Source organism: Acinonyx jubatus, chromosome E3, assembly GCF_027475565.1.
Source record: "Acinonyx jubatus isolate Ajub_Pintada_27869175 chromosome E3, VMU_Ajub_asm_v1.0, whole genome shotgun sequence".
Classification (NCBI taxonomy): domain Eukaryota; kingdom Metazoa; phylum Chordata; class Mammalia; order Carnivora; family Felidae; genus Acinonyx; species Acinonyx jubatus.
In genome coordinates, this window is record NC_069398.1 from 28,064,072 (window position 1) to 28,083,266 (window position 19,195).

Sequence of the window (19,195 nt, forward strand, 5' to 3'; positions counted from 1 at the left end):
AAACTATTAAATTAAATTAAATAAGCAAAGCACCTGGCTGGCTCAGTTGGTAGACAGTACAACTCTTGATCTTACGGTCATGAGTTCAAGTCCCACATTGGGTGTGGAGCCTACTTAAAAAAAAAAAAAATTATATATATATATATATATATATATATATATATATATACTCTCTTTCAGTGTGTCTGTTTCTTCCCCAAAGGGGGCCAGAACAGTACTCAGAACTCTAGGATAGCACCAACCCAGAAGAAAGTGGAGAAGGGAGTCTTTCCTCTACTTCATAGAGAACATCATCCTTCTGGGCTAGTAGTCTCACAGGAGAGATCACTTGGGTGTCTGGGCCTGTGTCCAGGTTGAGAGAAAGAGTTGAGAGTATGTGCCTTGGAGGAGGGTTGCCATGTACAGCCATCCAGGTTGTGCACTGCTCCACTGTAGAGGCCACCATTTCCATTGTAGTCTAGATTCTAGGGGGTTGCAGTATATGTGAGCATCCCTCTGGAGCTGGTGTCCTGGCTCAATAACTGGGTCCTGGAGGTGTGGGATTAAAGACTGAAACATGAGAATGACTGCGGGCCATGTCCAAGGGGGCCTGGTCTCCTGCAACAGAGGCAACATTCAGACTCACTGGACACCTGGGATTCTAGATCAAAAGGGATTAGCCAGATCGAGGCATGGAGTCAGACAGAGGTCAAGAGGGGAAGCCAGGGCTCAGGCGATGACCGGAGAGAGACGAAGGGCCGAAGCCTGGCTGGGGCAAGGTTCTGAGGAGCCCCTCGGCCTCCTCTTCTGCTACTCCTCCCTGAAGCCAGAGCTGTGCACAAGCAGAACTCCCCATATCCCTTGGAAGTGGCGGGGAGAGACAGGCAGAGAATAAGGCATAAAGAACCTGGCTCCTTGCTGGACTGGGGGCCCCACCGAGGGGAGCCAGGCAGCCCCAGTTCCCTGAGGCTTTGTCCCAGCCAGGCTGAGTGTTGGGACACGGGGGTGGTGTGGTAGGGGCAGGCCTTGGGTCCTTCTGGGAAATTTACCTGGGGTGCCCACTTTCAGGGGCTCCTCTGGTGTGGGGGGCTCCAGCCTGCCCAGGCACCATGAGCAATGATAATGGCAGGGATCAAGGGGTGAGGCGGTGTCTCGTCAGTGGAGCGCCTGGTCCGGAGGGTTTGCGGCCCCCAGAAGTGGCCCCCAGAACAGCCCGCTTAGTCCAGGGGGGGCCCCTGCCAATGACCAGACACAGTGGGCAAGCACCGATCACGTTCCAGGCACGATGCCTTAATCCTTGCGACAGAAGGGAACGAGACTCACTCTGTGTTACGGGTGACCTTGGGGAAACGGAGCGACTTGTGAGGTCACGGAGAGCCGATGCCACCACCTAGAGGGACTTGCCCCCGGGTCTATCTGATTTCAGTCTGTGGCTGTACTGCCAGTCCCCCCACAGCTCAGCCCATAAGCCTGGGCGCCAGGGAGGGGCTGTCTTCCAGGGAGGCCTCTGCCCTCCGCTGTCCCCTTCATGGTGGGGGTCCCGGCCCGTGTGGGATGGAGTGGGGGTCCTGGCTCGGCGATCTCCCTCAGAGCGTGATTGAGGTCCGGCTGGAGCCACGGGAGGGCCAGCTGGGGAAGGCAGCCCCATTTTCAGGTTCATTACTGGGGGAGGGGCTCTGGGGGGGGGCTTTAAGAAGCGGCCCACTCCCCCTCCCAGCTTCTGATCCGCCACACCCCGGCCCGGGGTGGGGTGGAAGTTGCTGGATGCGGGGCGACCTGGCTAATTGCTGAGCAAGGTAGCAGGGTGTGGCTTGACATAATTATAGCCTGCTCTCTTGCCCCTGGCCCGGCTCACAGCACAGGGTGTGAGAAAGCTTCAAGCAGCAGAAGGCACACATTAGTACAGCAAATTGGGCTTGTCTGGCAGCCTCGGGGCCCCAGGGAGGGCCCCGAGCCCCAGCCCTCGCCCGAGCCACCGTCCGCGGCCGGGATGTCCCGCGTCTCAAGGGAGGGCCCGTTCTCATCGCCCCGTTCTGCTCCTCGGTAGCCCTTGGGGGGTGAGGCGTAAGTCTTCCAGACACCTTGACCCGGCCCTTCCCTGCTCCAGGCCTCCGTTTCCTGAGCCGTCCGGCGGGATAAGGGCTGCCTGCCCCTTTGTGAACCGGGGGGCCGGGCCTCTCCTCCCTGCCCTGGCCCCTTTCTAACCTCGGCCCTTCTGGCTGCGGACAGAGGCTGACCACCCACCACACGGCCCCGGGCGAGCTTCCCAGTCTTCCTGGGCTCCCGTACTTTCTGTGGGACGGAGCCCCTCCGGGCTGGATCTGAATTCCGGCTCCCCTACCTACCAGGTCTGTGACCTCAGGCCACTTCCTGAGCTCCCCTGAGCCCAGGCTGGGTGGGACGGGCAGGTGTAAAACGTGCCTGCCAAGTCTTTGGCTCATCCCGTCAAGACGCAGGTCCGTACCGTCTCTCCTTACCGTGCCGGGCAGGCGTTGGTGACTGCTTTGACCGAGGGAGTCGGATAGAAGTGTCACTATCTGACTTCTGAGCGTAGACCTCAAGAAGCGACAGGCTTCCACCTTAATTGCTGGGGCGTCTGTGTGGCGTCCTGGCCACCCCGTAGAAGTCGGACGGCCATGACTTTGGGTCTTCTCAGCCCCGACACCAGACACGCGAGTGGTCCAGCCTTGGATGATTCCAGCACTAGCTGTCCAGCCACTCGCAGCCTCGGAGTCTTGCCAGCTGAGGTCCCAGGTGCCATGGGACAGAGGTGAGCTATCCTCACTGGGCCTTTCCTGCGTTTCTGAGCTCACGCCACTGTAATTGGGGGCGATTCTTCAGACAGCAAGAGCTAATGACCCAAATAATGGGATTTAAATGGGGTAACAGAGGGAACGTTCTTCCCAAGGGGCCAAGCTTGGAGAAGGGGGTGAGCCTGACTGCAAACACCAGGAGGTAGGGAGACGATGGCCGTTAGAGCTGAGTGCTGGTGCCAGGCTGGGTGAGCGTACGGGCCTCGGCCCGGCTGGTAAACTAACAAAGCTGCCACACTGATGCTCCCCACTAAAGCCGCTTCTCTCCAGCTGGGAGCCCCTAGCCCCTCAGCCACAATTCATGTGATACATGCTGCTATCCTCCAAAAACCACCCTCCCTAAAGCACAGTACTAGGACCGAGCATAAGTCTTCTGTTGTCTGTGTTAGTCAGTGGAAGGTAGCACCGTCACCTCCCTGGCTTGAGGACGTAGACCTCTACTAATGCAGACCAAGGGTATTTTCACTTTTATAACAACATGTCTGAGTTGAGCTGACTGTGAGCAACAATCTCTAGGTTGCTGCTGTGCTGTCGAGTCCCCGCAACAACTCAGCACAAGCTGGTGCTCGGTCCAACCCGCCTTGCGGCTACCGTGGCTGGGGAGATGCATCGCCATCGTTCTCTGGGCAGGTAAGGCTGCACTGAGAGCCCCGTGCTTCCGCTGCTGGACCCCTGAATTGTCTCGGCTGTGGCCTGGTCCCCAGGCCAGCCCCGTCCACATCTGAAGCCACCTGGGTCTGAGAAAGGAGATGTGAGCATGAGGGAAGGGTCTCCCGCACGCGGTCCGTAGGTCAGGGGGCCTGGATTCCGCTCCTCGCTTCTCGCCATCCCCCACCTCCTTATCACCTCCTCAGTAATGAAATCAGAGATGGCGCAGAGGGGCAGTTCCCCGCCACCCCCCACCCCCGCACCTCTGAGACTCTCCACATTTAGCTCTAGGAGGCGGGGCCCCGATACCGGGGAAGTCCGCGCTCCTTGAGGACGATCCTCCCCACTCGGAATCCAGAATAAAGCTGGCATTGAGCCAGGGGCCTCCACCACGTGCTGCTGGCACGGTAGCCTGGACCTCAAAGTGCGCCCGGACTCACTTCCGGGGGCCCCACCGCGTGCCTTTTCTGGCCCGTCCAAGGCAGCATGGCTCTCCGGGCTCCCCCATCCCTCCTCCCGAGGGACCAGGGCCAGCGCGTGGGTCAGGCCAGGGCAGCCCAACCCCCTGGAGTTAATATTTCGGGCAGGACCCGGACTTAGAGCCGACGAGCTGTTTTCTCCCTCTTACCCCAAAGGAAATCGCCTTTTTTGCACTGTCAACTCCCTAATTACCAGATGGGACGACCGAGATTTTGAAGACAATTAGGGGGAGGTCTGTCTTTTCCCAAACGCCCCGGTGTCCCCTCCACCCCAGGCCCGCCCCTGTCTGGAGCCTTCCTCTAATTTGGAGCCACTTAGAGAAGACAAGGAAACCTTTAAAGCTAAGAAGAATGTCTCCCGGAATGCCTCCTGCCTGTTTTATAGCTGTGGTGGAACAGCCGGCAGACGCACTCACTCTGCAGAAGCACGAACGATGCATCCTGTTCAAGGGGCCTGTGGCTACGGCATCCTGCTGTAAAAATAGCTGCGGGTTTGATGGGCGAAGAGGGGAGAACGGGGCGGGATTCTCTGCCCAGCAGGCCAGGAGTCACCCTAAACCAGAAGAGGGAGCCTCCAAGCCAGGTCTGGGAACTCTCTGCCCGGTCCCGTTTGGGTCACCTCTGGACGGTTCGGCCACCACCTCTGAGCAGCCCTGGCCCCCCTCTGCTCCCCTCCCCTGCCTGACCCTGGCCCCTCACATTATACGCCTTCATATCTGGCCACCCCTGTGGGTGCCCTGGAATGTTCTACACATCCACCTGCTCTTCTCGCAGAGCGATGAGAACGCCCATTGTGTCCTCATCCTTCAAGGCCCAGTGTTGATGGACCCCAGCCCACGGTGCCTCCTCTGAATGGGGAAAGGCACTCTGTCTGGGCCCCTTCACTCCTGGAGCCACACTAGTTTTGTTTTATTTTATTTTATTTTATTTTTTCACCTCCGTGTCTGCCATGCTCAGCATTCAATAAGTACTCCATAAATATTTGATGAGTGAATGAATACACTTGGCACACATCGTCTGACACTTGCTAAAATAATTCAGACCCAGGGATTGCAAAGGATGCGTTTTTAGCCCCCGCAGAACACCAGTGTAGGGCCACGGTCGCTCGTCAGTGAGTGTTTGCCAATTTGAGTTGCCTTTGCTTGGGGAAGCGGTGAGTTCCCCATGACAGATGGTGTGCAAGCAAGGGCCACTTGAGTCTGTAAGGGACACTCGGCATCGAGCAGGGCTCGATGGGCTCGACTGAGAGGGCCAGTGACGCCCCACATGGAAGATTATGCATGAACAACCCCTGGGAGCGTGTTTCTGAGCCCCCACTGTGCTCTTAGGGGCCAGGTGGCCGGAGGCCAAGGAGCAATGATGGCAAGGCCCCAACGTCAAGGGAAAGGTGGGTAGTCGCTGATCTGAAGAGTGGAGGGCAGAGAGAAGCAGTGATTCTAGTGGGAGAGGGAGGGAAACCCGGGAAGTCTTCTGGGAGGAGGTGAGAGGTGATGGAAAGTGGGGGGATGGAGGTGCGGCTGGGGAGGGAACATGTTCCACGGTCAAAGGCAGGGAGGAAGGAGACTTTGCAAAGTGGTGAAGGCCAGGTGGCGGCGGGCAGGGATGGGGGCCTGGGAGGCCGAGGACAGCCGGCTAGCCATGAAATGTTAGAGGGCAGAGTTAGGGGTGAGAAGTGACAAGGCGAGGTCACCTGGCCCACTTTGCGGCATGAGTGACAGCTGTCACCCTGCAGGGGGAAGGCCAAGTCCAAAGGCGGCTGGTGCCTTTCAAGCTCCCTTTCAGGTTTGGTGGCTCCCGGGACCGTGAGTTGCGCTCTGGAAAGCGGGGTGCTCTTCGCAGGGGGCTAAGTACTCCTCTGACTTCCCCGGGCCGACCCGGGATTCCAGTTCTGTGGCTGCTCACTCCCAGGAGGCCCCTGGCTGGCAGCACAGACCCCTCAGCGGTCTCTCCGACCCCCCCAGAACTGGCCATCATCCCAGGGTCAGCTGGGCCAAACAGTGTGACCCAGCAACGACAACAGACGCGCCCCAGCCTCACCTGGCTGACGAGGCCGTGAGTTTTGTCAGCGCGGGGGATCTGCCTTCCAAACCCCGCCCTTGATTCCAGAGGCCACCTCCTTTTCATGGCACCCGGCGGCCCAGTGGCAGCTTCTAGGGGGCCAGACCGCTGGCACCACCTCTCCCCAGGGGAAACTGAGAGTCTAGGTGTTGCTGAGGGGATCGCCCAAAGACAGGGTGGAGCTCACAGCACCCCCTGCTCAGGGCACACTGCGTGCCCGCCCCCTCACCACTCCCCTGCTCGCCCCAGGGACAAACCCTCCCCAACCACCTCTCCCGCGAGTTTTCAGTCTCCACCGGATTTCTGATCAGCTCTCCCTGCTTTCGTAACATGGAGAAGGAGGCCAGGGAAGGAAAACATCAGAACTAGTTTGCTAAGCACTTGTAGCCTCTGTTGTGGCTTATCCACATCTCACTGCGATTCCGTCTCGCACTGCCTTCCTCCCGGCAGGCTGGGTGGGTGGCTCTCCGCTCACTCAGGACCGTCCTGAGCCCTCCGGAACCCCTCTGCGGTCCTGGGTGGTGATCCCCAGAGGCAGGAGCTTAGGGGCGTCGAGCCCTTGCATGAGGAGGCCTCCAGCCAGCAGGAAGCAGGTGGTAAAAAGCCCCACATGGCAAGTATCTTCCTGCTCAGCAAGCCCAGGGCCAGGAAGCCCCAGGGCCAGGCTCGTGGACCCGGCAAGGAAAGGGGGCTCCCTTGTAGTAGGTGCAGACGGTGGCCACCAGCCCCTCCACGTGGACCCAGAAAGGGGCAGGCCCCTCGCCACACTTACCCAGCCCATCTCCCGCAGCAGTCTCGGCAGGACGGGGACCTGAACCCCAGGGTTCTTCACCCCAGCCTGCTGAACACCTGCGGGGCGTGTGGTTGGTCCCTGCCAGGGGACAGCATGGCAGTCCTGGCCCCAGATCAGGGTGGAGGATTTCGTCAGAGGTCTCAGGGAGGTCAGGGAGGTGAGCACTGGGATGGGCAGAACCTTCCAGAAGCACCCTTCTGGAACGACTAGAGAGACTCATCCTGGCACCACCACTTATCGGCCTTGGATGAGTGACTTTACCCCGTGTGAGCCTCAGTTTCCTCACCTGGAAAGTGGGGCAAGGATTCACTGGGAGGACACGTTTTAGAACATGGCCTGCCCTTCTGTGTTTTATAAATGTTAGCTACTCATCACATCCCCTCCCCCAAGGCAGGGATCAGCCGTACTGGGGCCCGGAGGCCTGGAGACCAGCTCCGGGGACAGTTAAGCTGTGCAGTGCCTGGAGACGGGTGGGCTCACTGCCTGAGCCCAGCAATGCCGGCCCTGGCAGCCGATCAGACGTGGTGGGTCCCACATGGGAGCCAACTTGGCCGGGCAGACGGGGGCTGCCGGGCTGCCCTGGACACATGGGGGCCTGCCAGGGGCAGGTGCGGACTCGGCTTGGCCCATCTCCTGGAGAATCCTTGGGCGGGGTCGGGCCTGGTGGAGATGGGCCACATCCGGGGGTATGTCTGGCCAGACAGGAATGGAGATCTGATTTTCCAGTTCTCCCCCCATCGGGGTCACCTCCACTTTTCTTTTGTCCGTCTCTTTGCGTTTTCAGCTCCCTGGACATTGTCGACAGACGGAGGGCTGGAGCGGGTAATGGTAGCACTGATGACCACGAGGCAGTAGTCGTCTTGGTGGAGGGGCCTTGTGGGTCAGGCTGAGGCAGAAACCCTCTCCCCAGGCTGACGGGGGTGACACGTGCTTGCCTGCCACTTTTCGCCGGGGGTTGGTGACCCACTGAGAGGCACAGAGCTCAAGGGGCTGGGCCATGTTGCAGCCCTGAGTTTCCCCAGCTGGTGCGGGGTGGCCCTGCCTTGGAAGTTCTCCTGACCTCAAATGGCCCGAGGCCAAGTCCTCCCAGCTAGTTCCAGGCCTCAACATGCTGTGTGTCCTCGGCCGAGTGCCCCTTCCTGGGCCTTTGTCCCTCGGGTGCAGAGATCCGGTTGGCCCAGTATAGGCGGAGATCCTGTGGTTTGGCCCACCCACTCCGAGTGGCCCCAGACAGGTGCCTGGCAGGGAGGCCTTCATCCTGTCCTTTGTCACCTTCCAGACTGTTGTCCGGATCTGGAGCACTATTTAAAGAGCCTTCCCTGAGAACCCCCAGTGCTGCTGCGTCGAGAGAGAGCACTCCAGACCATGGTAGGCTGGGGCTGCCCTGCCTCCTGACCCTGACCTCATTCCTCAACTCTGACCTCATCCTGTGACCTTGATTTCACTTGTGACTCTGACCTTCACCTCATGCCTGAACTCACCCTGACCTTGACCTTGCTTCTCTCACTGACATCCCTGACCTTGACCTCATGTCCCTAGTCCTGACCTTTTCTTCACCCTTGATGTTGTCCCTGCACCTGGCCCACCCGGGACGGTCCTTAATGGGTGGCCAGTCTATCCACGTAGGTCCTGATCTGGGTCTCTGCTTCCTGGATTTGGTGGGGGCTGCTGAGTTGAAGCTGCCGGGGGTGGGGGATAGGAACGAGGAAGAGGAGGGCAGAGGAAGGAGGGGGCTAGGCTTAGAGGTTTCATGGCAGAAGCAGGGCTCTGCTCCCATTGACAGAGGACATGGTTCCTGGGGGGTCGGGGTTGATATTCCAGGATAGCCTGGGTCCCATGCACACTGGCATGGGGCCTGTCCTGCTGCCCTCCCCCTGTCCCTGTCTCCAGCCCCTTGGGTGTCCCTACAGGGTCTCAACAGCACCGCTCTTTCACGTCTCTGTGTCTCACACCTTTGATCTTCCTCTTGGCCTGAGAACTCGGACCCAGCTGTCAAGCCTCAGCTCAGAAGCCACCCCCTCCGGGAGGTCTGCCCTGAGTGGCCCAGTGGCCCAGAGGCTTCTCTGTGTCCTCAGTGTCTGCCTCTCCCTCTATCGCTCTCCACTGATCACCTGTCTCCCGGCTGGACTGGGGGCTCCTTGGGGACAAGACAGGGCCTGATTCAGCTCTGGGTTCCTGGGACTGGGCACAAGGCCTGGCTGGAGGTCAGCAGGTGCCTAATAAATGTCCTGATGCTCGGAAGGAGGCATTACCTTGGTTTCATAAATGGGGACACTGAGACTCAGAGAAGGCCACTGATTTTCTCAATATCACGGGGCTGTGAGCAGCAGGATTAGAACTCAGGTCCGGTGACCCCCTCCTGCCCCGAGGTGTTCCGTTCAGAAGATTTTTTATTTTCTAGGGGTACAGTGCAAAAGGCAATTTCCAAGACAGCTGGGCTGGCCGGGGTCCCAGCTGGGAGAGCAGAAGGCACGTCAGGGCTCTGGGGCTCAGGGTCCCGTCTCCTCTTGGGGGTTCTGGAAGAGGGCCCGGCACACAGTGGGGCGACGTTCCACAAGAGGGACATGAAAGACTGGCTGAGGCAGGGATGGGGGAAGCCAAGGTCGAGGGCAGGTCTGAGAAGAGAAAGGGCAGAATATCCCACAGACGGAAGTGATTGTTTTTTATTAATCAGAGGGAAATGTATATGTAATTATGTGAGATGAGCTCCTCAGGGAGGTTCCTTTCTTTATGATGTCTGAAGGGATTTATAAATATTACAGAGGTTTTACAGCATCATAACGTCCTGGCTACCCTGCCAGCCCCCTTTCAAAGGATTAGTGGAGACAAAGCACCCAGTAAAAGCTAATTATAAGTCAGCCTGGGAGCCGGAGGGGGAGTGGGGGTGGGGGCGGGGTGGGGGTGGGGGGAAGGAGTGAGCTCGGGGAGGGGAGACCACACAGGGGCTGGGGTGCAGGGGGAGCCCACGCTCTGGGGTGGGGTAGGCAGGGGGCTTGGCACAGAGGGCGGTGCCCGCTGAGATGGAGGCGGGGGCTGGGAGTGGGGGGCTGGGGGCGGGAAGCCGCTGTCTGTGGTGGGGACCCCGCCTTCCCCCTCCCGGGCTGTCCTTGCTTGCACCGCCAGCCAAGCCTGAGCCCTGGTGATGGCTGCTGAGGGAAAGGCCCCCTGGGGGAATCTTGGGGACCCAAAGCTTTCAGGGAATGCGTAGCAGTGGGCTCTCAGGCCCCTGATATCCTGAAAGAAGCAAGTAGAGGCAGGAAGGCTGGCCGGAGACCCTCCACGTGGGTGGCCTCCTGCGCTACCTGCTGCGGAGATGGGCCCTGAGCTCTGGGCAGCCGTTTCCCGACGGATCCGCACTCTGAGCCGGGCCCTGGGTGGGCGCAGGGGAGCCCGCAGATGGGATGGACACAGGGAGCCGTGGCCGGACGGAGTCCTCTCTGCTGTCCTGCCTGGGTCTCCCCCGCCAGCTCAGGAAGCCACTGACTGGCCCGTGGGGTGGGGAGGGGGCCCCCAGGCCTCTGGCCTCAGCGGATCCACAAGGCTTCCTCAGGAGCCCTGTCTGTCTGCTACACCCCGCAGCTGGGGGTGGCCGTGTCGTTTGGGACTGTGACACTCTGGGAGGTGGGACGAAAGGGCGGGCCGGGTGCTTGGCTGACCTCCAGAGGAAGGGTTTCTGCAATGCCCCCCGCTGGCATCTCACAGGCACCAAGAAGGGCCCGCAAGAGAGCGGAGGGCGGAGCCAGCTCCAATGTCTTCTCCATGTTTGATCAGTCCCAGATCCAGGAGTTTAAAGAGGTTGGTCAGTGCCCTCTGGGGCCACCGGGAGGGTTAATGCAACGCACGGAAAGCACCCATGGGGCCGGCGAGGCCTGGGTCGCCCTCAGTCCCTGAGGGTGATGATGTCACCCTTCTCAGGGGGCACCCCGGTGCCCCTCCCTGTCTAGAGGTGTGACTTGTCTTCCTTGGGCAGCCCCCGCCCCTCCTTTGCTTGCTGTGTGACCTTGGGAGAGTCCTTCTGCTCTCTGAGCCTCAGTTTCCCTCTCTGTAAAATGGGGTTGCTGTGAGCATGAGGGGGAGGGACGGGCATGGCGCCCGGCACGCAGCGGGAGCAGAGTGGGTTAGCTGACACTCTCTGGCTGGTGCCATCTGAGCTGGGACAGCAGCCGGCCGGAGGGGTCTGTGGAGCCCGGGCTCAGGTGGGTGGGTCGCTGGCCGTTCAGTACCCACGTCTCACCAGGCCTTCACCATCATGGACCAGAACCGGGATGGCTTCATCGACAAGGAGGACCTGAGAGACACCTTTGCTGCCTTGGGTGCGTGACCAGCAGCTGTGGAGGCTCCGGGCTTGGGGCGGAACCGAGCCCAGCCCTTCTGGGAGGAGCGGGCAGCTGGGGACAACAGGGGCTTGGGTGCCGTCGGGGGGCAGGGGAGGGGCAGCCAGTGCCTGGAAGGTTGGCAGGTGGGGGGGGGGTGCTCCTTCAGGTGCGGGAATGGCCCTTGCAAAGGCCTGGCCTGGAAGGCCCGGGTGGGGTCAGGGGTCAAGAGAGCAGTGGGGGATGCTGGGGCAAGAGGCTGGACACGTCCGCAGGACTCAAGGCTGCCCGGCTTTGGTTACCAGGGGAGGGTTTTTCACCTCTAAGGGCCCAGGGAGAGGCCTTCAGGCATGAATGGGGTGGGGGTCAGGCCGGGGGGAGAGGGCATAACCAAGTCCTGTCTGAACTGAACTTGGAGCTCCTGGAGATGTGACTGTCTGCTGGAACCATGGGGAACCCGAGTCCCCCACCTCCAGTTGACCTCATCCGGGGGCCCATGAGCCCCGAGGCCCAGGTCTTCCGGCCCCTATGCACCTGGGCTCCACCTTCTTTGGGCCTCAGTTCCTTCATCTGCAAAATGGGGATAATCGCCAACTGGTTCTCCTTTCTAAGGAGGCTGAGGTGGTGGCGGGAGTGGGGGAGGCTGGGAGCGCTGACTGTGGCTGAATGTGTCGCCCTTCCTGAGGTCCCCGGTCAGGTAGGCAGGGCCTGAGGACAGCTGAGCTGGGAGACCCTGTAGGACGCTCCCTGGTCCTGAGCTCTGCTCTCCTGGAACTGTCTGCAGGCAGGGGCCCCTCTGTCCCTCATTATGCTCCTGGGTGTCCCCACTCCTCCCCTCCTCCAGGCCGCATCAACGTGAAGAACGAGGAGCTGGAGGCCATGGTGAAGGAGGCCCCTGGGCCCATCAACTTCACCGTCTTCCTGACCATGTTCGGGGAGAAGCTGAAGGGTGAGTGAGGCCCTGGGTGGCCCCGGGGAGCGGCTGGGCCGCCTGGTCCTGTGTGCGGACAGCTGGGAGCGAGGTGTAGCCCCCAGATGCCAGCCCCCTGGGTGCACACACCCCACCCCAGGGGCCTCTACACCACAGAGTAGCGGTAACTGTAATAACACCCGCCTGCAGGGCTGGGGGTGGGGGGCGCCAACGGGACAGTTTTGTGAGAAAACCCTCCGCCCACCATCAGGACGGGCCCCAGCCCCGCTTCCCTACCCCCCAGGCTCGCTCGTCTTACCTGCTCTGCCTCATTACCCACTGCCGATGGGAGCAGGGGCACCGGAGGGGGTTTTGGAAGTTCCTGTGGCTGACCCCGGGGCTGGACAGGTCACTCACACAGCTTGCAGGGAAAGGATCAAGGGGCTGAGGGGTGTCACCACCCCTGCCCCAGGTGTCCCAGCATCAAAGTGGCAGGGGAGAGAACCTAACCACGGCTCCCAGCTCTTACCACCACACCCTGGGGTCAGGGCAACTCTGTCCCTTTCTCTCCGGGCCGCGGCGAGCTACCTTCCACCCCTCAGTAACGTCTTCCTGGGCTGGAAGATTCTAGGGTCAGAAGGAATGGCCAGTCTGGGCTGTGGCTGCTCTGGGAGGTGAGCCTTGTCACTCCCCACCCCCCTCAGGCTGCCTGATGCCCTCTCACTGACCCCCAGGATGACCCCGGGCAAGTCTCGTCTGCTTTGTACCTCGGTTTTTTTGTCTGTAAAATGGGGTTGTGTTCGTTTCCTGAGGCCACTCTAGTTAATAACCACAACCTGGTGGCTCGCAAAAGCAGTAAAGTGTTCACTCAGTTGTGGAGTCTGGAAGCCCGACATCTGGCAAGAGGCTCTAGGGGAGATCCTGCCTCTGTGGCCACACTGCTCCTTCCTCTTCTGTCTGTCCGTCTCCCCCTGCCTTGAGCTCAGCAGGACACTTGTCACTGGATTTAGGGCCCACCAGCCCAGGGTGATTAGCCCAGGGTGATTTCCCATCTCAACATTTCCTTACATCTGCAAAGGCCCTTTTTCCAAGTAAGGTGATATTTCCAGGTTCCGGAGACAAGGACATGGGCGTATGTTCTGGGGGCCACCATCAACCCCACTGCAGGGGTGGACCCCCAACAGCATCACAGATTGCGTCTGGCAGGAAATCATAATACCTTCATGGGCTGTGTCCTCCCAGAAGGTACAATAACCTCTACACATGCTGTCCTCACTGTCCTGCCTGATCCTGGAGCTAGAAGGCCAACAATTGACCTGTGACCTAACAGCCCCACCCTCCCACGGGTGGCGACGAGGAGACCGAGGGCCAGACATGGAGCCTGGGCCTGGCCCTCCTCCAGGACGGGAAGCCGTTAGGGGTTATTGCTGGAACTGGGCCCCAGGGGCTGGGCCCAGGGTCCACTCTTGGGAAAGACACGCGTGACCCCGGCCAGTGATTCTGCAGGGAGGCCTGAAGTTCATGTCGTGCACGGCTGAGCTAACAGTTATGATCCAGGGCCAGGCAGGGCCAAGAGACTGCAGCTTTTTCTCATTTTTTGCGGGCGTGGCAGGACAGGGGTTCCATCTGAGCCTGTCATGTGAACTTGGCTGAGCCTGCACGCTTGGCCAGTGGTGGGGACAGGAGCCGGGGGCTAGGACAGGCACCGCCTCATCCTCTAATTGGGGCGCGGACACTTGGTCCCAACAGCCACTGCACCCCATCTGGTGAGGTTCACAGTCCGCAGGGCAGAGAGCCTCTCTGGGAGGAGGGACGGGAGGATCGGGCTGTGGTCACTGTCCGGCCACTGGGCCTGAGCCCCAGGTAGCAGGTCCTCAGGAAAGTGGGCCGGAGACACCTGCCCCTACTGCCGGGGCTCTTCAAAAACCCTGGGAGGCCGAGAGCTCCCACCAGCCCCCCTCCCCATAATCCCTCGGGCACCCCTTCTCTGCTTTCGCGGCCAGGCTGTGAGGGCCTGGGGCTGTGCCCCAGCTGGACCTTGGGCTGAGCCCCTGGGCTGGCCACATGGGCTCCCCGCTGCCCTCCCCAGAGGAAGCCCACTGCCGCGCCCTCCATGAGCCCCCAGGCCAGCACTCGGTCGCTCGGCCAGCCTCAGAGGCACCGAATGACACGGACAGCAAGACTCCTGTCCTAGTAAGGCTCCAGTCCGCCGGGCAGGAGCCCAGAGCAGCACAACAAGCGAGGGCTCTGGAGTCCAAAGACCTGCCTTCTAACCCTCCCTCCCCTCATTAGCGGGGGCCTCAGGCAAGCGCAGAGCCCCCCTCTGCCTCGGTTTCCTCTTTGACAAACTGAGGACATCAATACCTACCCCACGGGGTGTCCTGGGGGTTCCATGAGATAAAATGGCAGGCACGGAGCACTCAGAGGTGTCTGTGACCGTGATCAATCCGTGTTTGACAAGATCTTTACCGTTGACGACCCGTCTCTGTCAACTGATCCCGGGAGGTGGGCAGCAACCACCGTCCTTGCCTCCATTTCACTGGTGATAGAGCTGGGCCTCGAAGAAAGAAGAGGATGTCCCTGGGCTGCGGTGAGCAGGGTGGCAGTGTGGCAGAGGGCAAGGCGCTCAGGCAAGGGTCACCAGGTCACCTGCTGTCATCCAGAAGCCATGAGGCCTTGGGCGAGACCCTGAGTCTCTCTGGGCCTCAGTTTCCCCATCTGCACAACCGGGGGCTGGGCGTTCGACCCTGTTGTGGTAGTCGACACACTTCTGATGCCAAACCCGCGCTGCGGGGGTGGTCAAGCGGGGACTGCTCTGGCTGTGCCCCGCCCCCACCTCACTAATCACGACCTCTGAGCTTCAGTTCCTCCGTCTCCAAAATCAGGCCAGTCGTCAGGAGGGGGAGGCATGAACCAAGTGCTCAGTTGGGGTGTCCACGCACCGCGGGGCAGGCCGCTCACAGCCCTTCCTGTTGCTCCCACTCCTTGCTTCTCAGGAGTCTCCCTTCTCTTGCTTCCACTGGGTCTGGCCCCCGCTCTGGAGGGGAGGAAGCCCCTCCACCCCCAGCCCCTGCCCAGCCCTGGCCTGGCCTGGCCTCGTCACCCTAGCTCTCTCCCTGCCTGTGTGTCCTGCTTCCAGGTACGGACCCAGAGGAGACCATTCTCCACGCCTTCAAGGTGTTTGACACCGAAGGGAAAGGTTTCGTCAAGGCTGATTTGTAAGTCCCCTCTGTCCTCCGTTCTGGGTTTTCTCTCCCCAGAGGCTCAGGTGATAAGTGAGCTGGAGTGAAGTCAGGCTGGATGGCAGCTCAGTGTCCTCCCGACCCGATGCTCAGGCACCGTGCGACCGGGAGCCAGGAGGGCGCCGCCCTGCCCAGCTGAGCCGTCACTCGATGTGCCCCTTCCCCTCTCTGGGCCTCACTGTCCCCACTTCTGTGTGGAACTGTACAGGGAGTACGGAGTCACCAGGGGTGGGTTTCCCAGTGGAGACAGGGAGTGGCAGTAGAGGGGGGCCTTGAAGGGCGACTACGGGTTGCCTAGGCTGGGGAAGGGAACATTCTAGATGCAGGAACACGGCGGTGAAAGGCCAGGGCTTGGCATTGCGAGTTTGGCCAGGGGGTGGCTGGACTCCGGGTCCACGTTGGGGGCATGGGAGAGCCTGAGGTGGAGTTAGATGGGGCGAGATGACCCCCAGCCTGGTGGAGGAAGGACGGGGTTACGGTCATCGCGAGGGTGGGGACAGAGGGGAGCCGATGGGTCGTTGAAACACCGGAGGCCAGTGCCAATAGGATCCAGGGTTCTGGGGAGAGGTATGGGGGAGGGGACACGGGAGGGAAGGGACCAGCTCAGCTGGGGACGCGCAGCGTGAGTGGCTGAGGGCAGCTGTCTGGCGGGCCACTGGGCTGGCATTGTAGAGGTGGGGGCTCAGACGCCTGCTATCCTCAGCCCAGCAAGAGCACTGAGCAGAGAGCTAAGGGCTGGGGGCAAGGGCGGCCTGCCCAGGGATTAGGACACGGAACTGTCCCTGGGCGGTCCCTTCAGAGCCTCCAAGGTCTCTCCGGGCCTGTGGGTAACCCGGACACAGGCAAGTTTCTTCCCCAGGCACGGGCTTTCTGGCGGATTACTGTGATGCTTGAGGCCTTGACTTTGAGGCTAGATTTGCTGCCTGCTAGAATCATCACACAACAGGGGTGGGGGTGGGGGGCTGGGCAGTGGTGAAACAGGGAGGGTCTGTCTACTCTCACACCTTCTCACCGACCCCCAGCCCCCAAAGTTGTGAGTCACATGCTCGCCAGGGGTAGACAAGGGGACGTCCGGGGTTCCTGCAGGCTGGGACCCTCTCCTTCACCCCTCCTCCAGGGGTCCACAGTTCCCACACCCATCTTGGGGGACCCCGGGAGGCACTGAGGGCGACCCCCGCGGTGGTCGGGATCCACCAGTGCAGGGCCAGGAACACCTTAGGGACCCAGTTTGGGAACCGAAGGCCCCACCCCCTGGGGTATCAGACCCGGAGGATGTGGCTGCCTGCCAGGCAGGCCACAGCAGAGGCTCTGCCAGCGACGGAGTCTGTGAACAGTCCCCAGCTCGGAGAGCTGGAAACTGTGACTGTCCCACAGTAACGTAAATAATGGAAAATGTGCGTCGGCCTTTAGCGGGCTTGCCATGCTGGCGCCACGGGACGCTTGGCGCTCGGGCCTGGGGTCCCTCCCCCGCCCGCCGTGTCCCCTGAGGGCCCATCTACTCCTGTCCTGCCCCATCTCCTGCTGCTCCTCTGGGCCCCGCGGACAGCTGCTCCCCAGGACCACCCAGGGACACGGGCCCAACCCGCCACCACAAATCCTTACCCTTCCTGAACCTCAGTTTCCCTTGGTGATGGGGGACCGCTGGCACTCACTTCCAGGGCCAGGAGGAGCAAATGAGACCCGGGCAGGACATGGGCTCAGCCCGACCCCTGGCTGAGCGCGAACAGCTTGTACTCTCGAAAGCCCGGTGTAGACGTCAGCCAGAGGCACCAGCTGGAATAGTGGTCCATCTAGAACCAAGAAAGAGGGGCTCCCCTCCGTGACCTGGAGGTTGATTATTGCTGCATGATGGGACATCAGAGTGGGCCCTAAGGTCATGTCAGAGCCCCAAGTTCACTTCTTTTGGTCCCCGCCTGATGTGTGGAGGAGAGTGTGTGTTACAAAGGAGGAAACTGAGGCCGAGAGGCGAGGGGTCCACCCCAGGCAACACAGACATCTGGTTGGTGTCCTCCTGGGGCAGGGCTCCTCCCCACAGCCTGCCTGCCCTCATGACCCCCGGAATCTGCGCGTGCACGCCCAGGGTGGCCCTTCCCCTGAACGTGGCCCTTCCTCTTCTTTGAGCAGCATCAAAGAGAAACTCATGACCCAGGCGGACCGGTTCAGTGAGGAGGAGGTAAGTGCGGGCTTTTCAGGGCTCCGCCCCGGGGCTGCTGATCTTTCTGGAAGGTGCGGGCCGGCCCCGGGCCCATCTCAGCAGCCCCTCCTCTGGAGATCGCTCTTCCTCAGATGCTGAGGTGATGACCCCCTTGGATGAGAACAAGGATGGGTGGGGGCGGCCGTGGGACCCCGGCCTCTGGGCCCTCCATCCCTGCCTCCAACCGCAGAGAGGGGAGCGATGTTGTGCCCCACGGCCTCGGGTGACCCCCCTGCTCCCGACCGTCATCCGGGCCGACTCCCTGCTCCTCCCCCAGGTCAAGCAGATGTTCGCGGCTTTCCCTCCAGACGTGTGTGGCAACCTGGACTACAGGAGCCTGTGCTACATCATCACCCACGGCGAAGAGAAGGACTAGGGGTCCAAGGGCCCCCCCCCACCTTCGGAGGCGGCAAACACCTGCGGTGTTTCGGGGGTGGCCACTGGGGAGGCCCCGCAGCCAATGTGTGTAAAGAAAAGGCTCCCCTCGCCCCGTGGGCTGGGGGCAAAGCAAGAATAAATCGTGCAAGCAAGACCTGAGTTTTTGTGATTAATGCCCCGGTGGGGGAGAAAGCGAAACATTCCTGCGTTGTTGGTTTTTCCAAAATTTTTACTTCCCCAGCTTTGCTCAAATGTTCCTGATGAGCTGGTGTTTAGAGCTAATTGACAGTTTTAACGGTCCCCAGCTGGGCCACAGGACATTGCCTTCATTTATGGAGCTTTGGTTGGGCACCTAGGGCGGGCCAGACCCCGTGCCAGTCCGGGGGACACAGCAGAGGAGCAAGCCCTGTCCCTGAGCCAGAAGGCCACGCAGTGAGGAAGACAAGAATCGGGGTGGAGACACGGGGAGAGGGGTCGGAGCAGCCCAGAGGGGACCCGGCAGCTGGCAGCTGGGCTGAGGCCAAGAAGGTGGAGACGAGGGGGTGGATGCAAGGGACACGTAAGGAGTAGGCGAGGACTCCTTGAGCAGGATGCACCGAGCACCAACCATGAAATAAAAGCTCATCAAACGGACTTCTTCAAAATTAAAAACTTCCACTCAGCAAAGACACCTTGAAGAGTGTGAAAAGGCAAAGCCCAGTGCTGGGAATAGATTTTGACAAAGATCTCGTATCCCGAATATACTTTTCAAAAATCCGGGGCACCCGGCGGCTCAGTCAGTGAAGAGTCCAACTTCGGCTCGGGTCACGAGCTTGGTTTGTGGGTTCGAGCCCCACGTTGGGCTCTGTGCTGACAGTTTAGAGCCTGGAGCCTGCTTCACATTCTGTGTCTCCCTCTCTCTCTCTCTGCCCCTCCCCGACCTGTGCTCTCTTTCTCTCTGTTTCAAAAATACATAAACCTTAAAATAAATAAATGGTAAGATGTCCACACATTGGAACACCACACAGCTGTAAGACGAAGCTGACACGCGCCGTAACAAGGTGACTCTGATCTATGACATTGTGCGGAAGAAGACACACAAAAGGGGCACCTGGCTGGCTCAGTCGGAGGAGTGTGCGACTCTTGCTCTTGGGGTTGTGAGTTCGAGCCCCACGTTGGGTGTAGAGATTATTTAAAGTCTTTAAAAAAGAACAAGACACACACACACCACGAGAGTATACTTCCTTCTTTAACTTATTTTAATGAGAATGTATTTAAAAATAACTCTCTTATTGAGATATAATTCACGTACCATAAAATCCACCGTTTTTAAAGTGTATCCTTCAGTGGCTGTTAGTACACTCCCAGGGTCATGCAACCATCACCACTGTCTGTATCTAGAACATTAC

General features: G+C 60.2%; 1 protein-coding gene across 3 annotated transcripts; it reads left to right on the top strand.

Annotated features, from left to right (window-relative positions):
* Nucleotides 1–1,210: 1,210 nt before the first annotated feature.
* Nucleotides 1,211–17,955, top strand: MYL10 (myosin light chain 10). Of its 3 annotated transcripts, XM_027042024.2 has the most exons (10): nt 1,619–2,749; nt 3,309–3,422; nt 4,195–4,394; nt 8,050–8,138; nt 10,473–10,565; nt 11,008–11,083; nt 11,928–12,032; nt 15,133–15,211; nt 17,360–17,408; nt 17,707–17,955. In XM_027042024.2, exons 4-10 carry the CDS (start codon nt 8,136–8,138, stop codon nt 17,803–17,805), a joined length of 504 nt encoding a protein of 167 aa, XP_026897825.1. In that variant the 5' UTR covers nt 1,619–2,749; nt 3,309–3,422; nt 4,195–4,394; nt 8,050–8,135; the 3' UTR covers nt 17,806–17,955. The 3 variants fall into 3 exon arrangements, with proteins under 3 accessions (XP_026897826.1, XP_053069360.1, XP_026897825.1); XM_027042025.2 differs by lacking the exon at nt 10,473–10,565 and having other exon boundaries at nt 1,211–2,749; nt 4,195–8,138; XM_053213385.1 differs by lacking the exons at nt 10,473–10,565; nt 11,008–11,083; nt 11,928–12,032; ... (1 more) ...; nt 17,360–17,408; nt 17,707–17,955 and having other exon boundaries at nt 1,211–2,749; nt 4,195–8,133.
* Nucleotides 17,956–19,195: the final 1,240 nt, after the last annotated feature.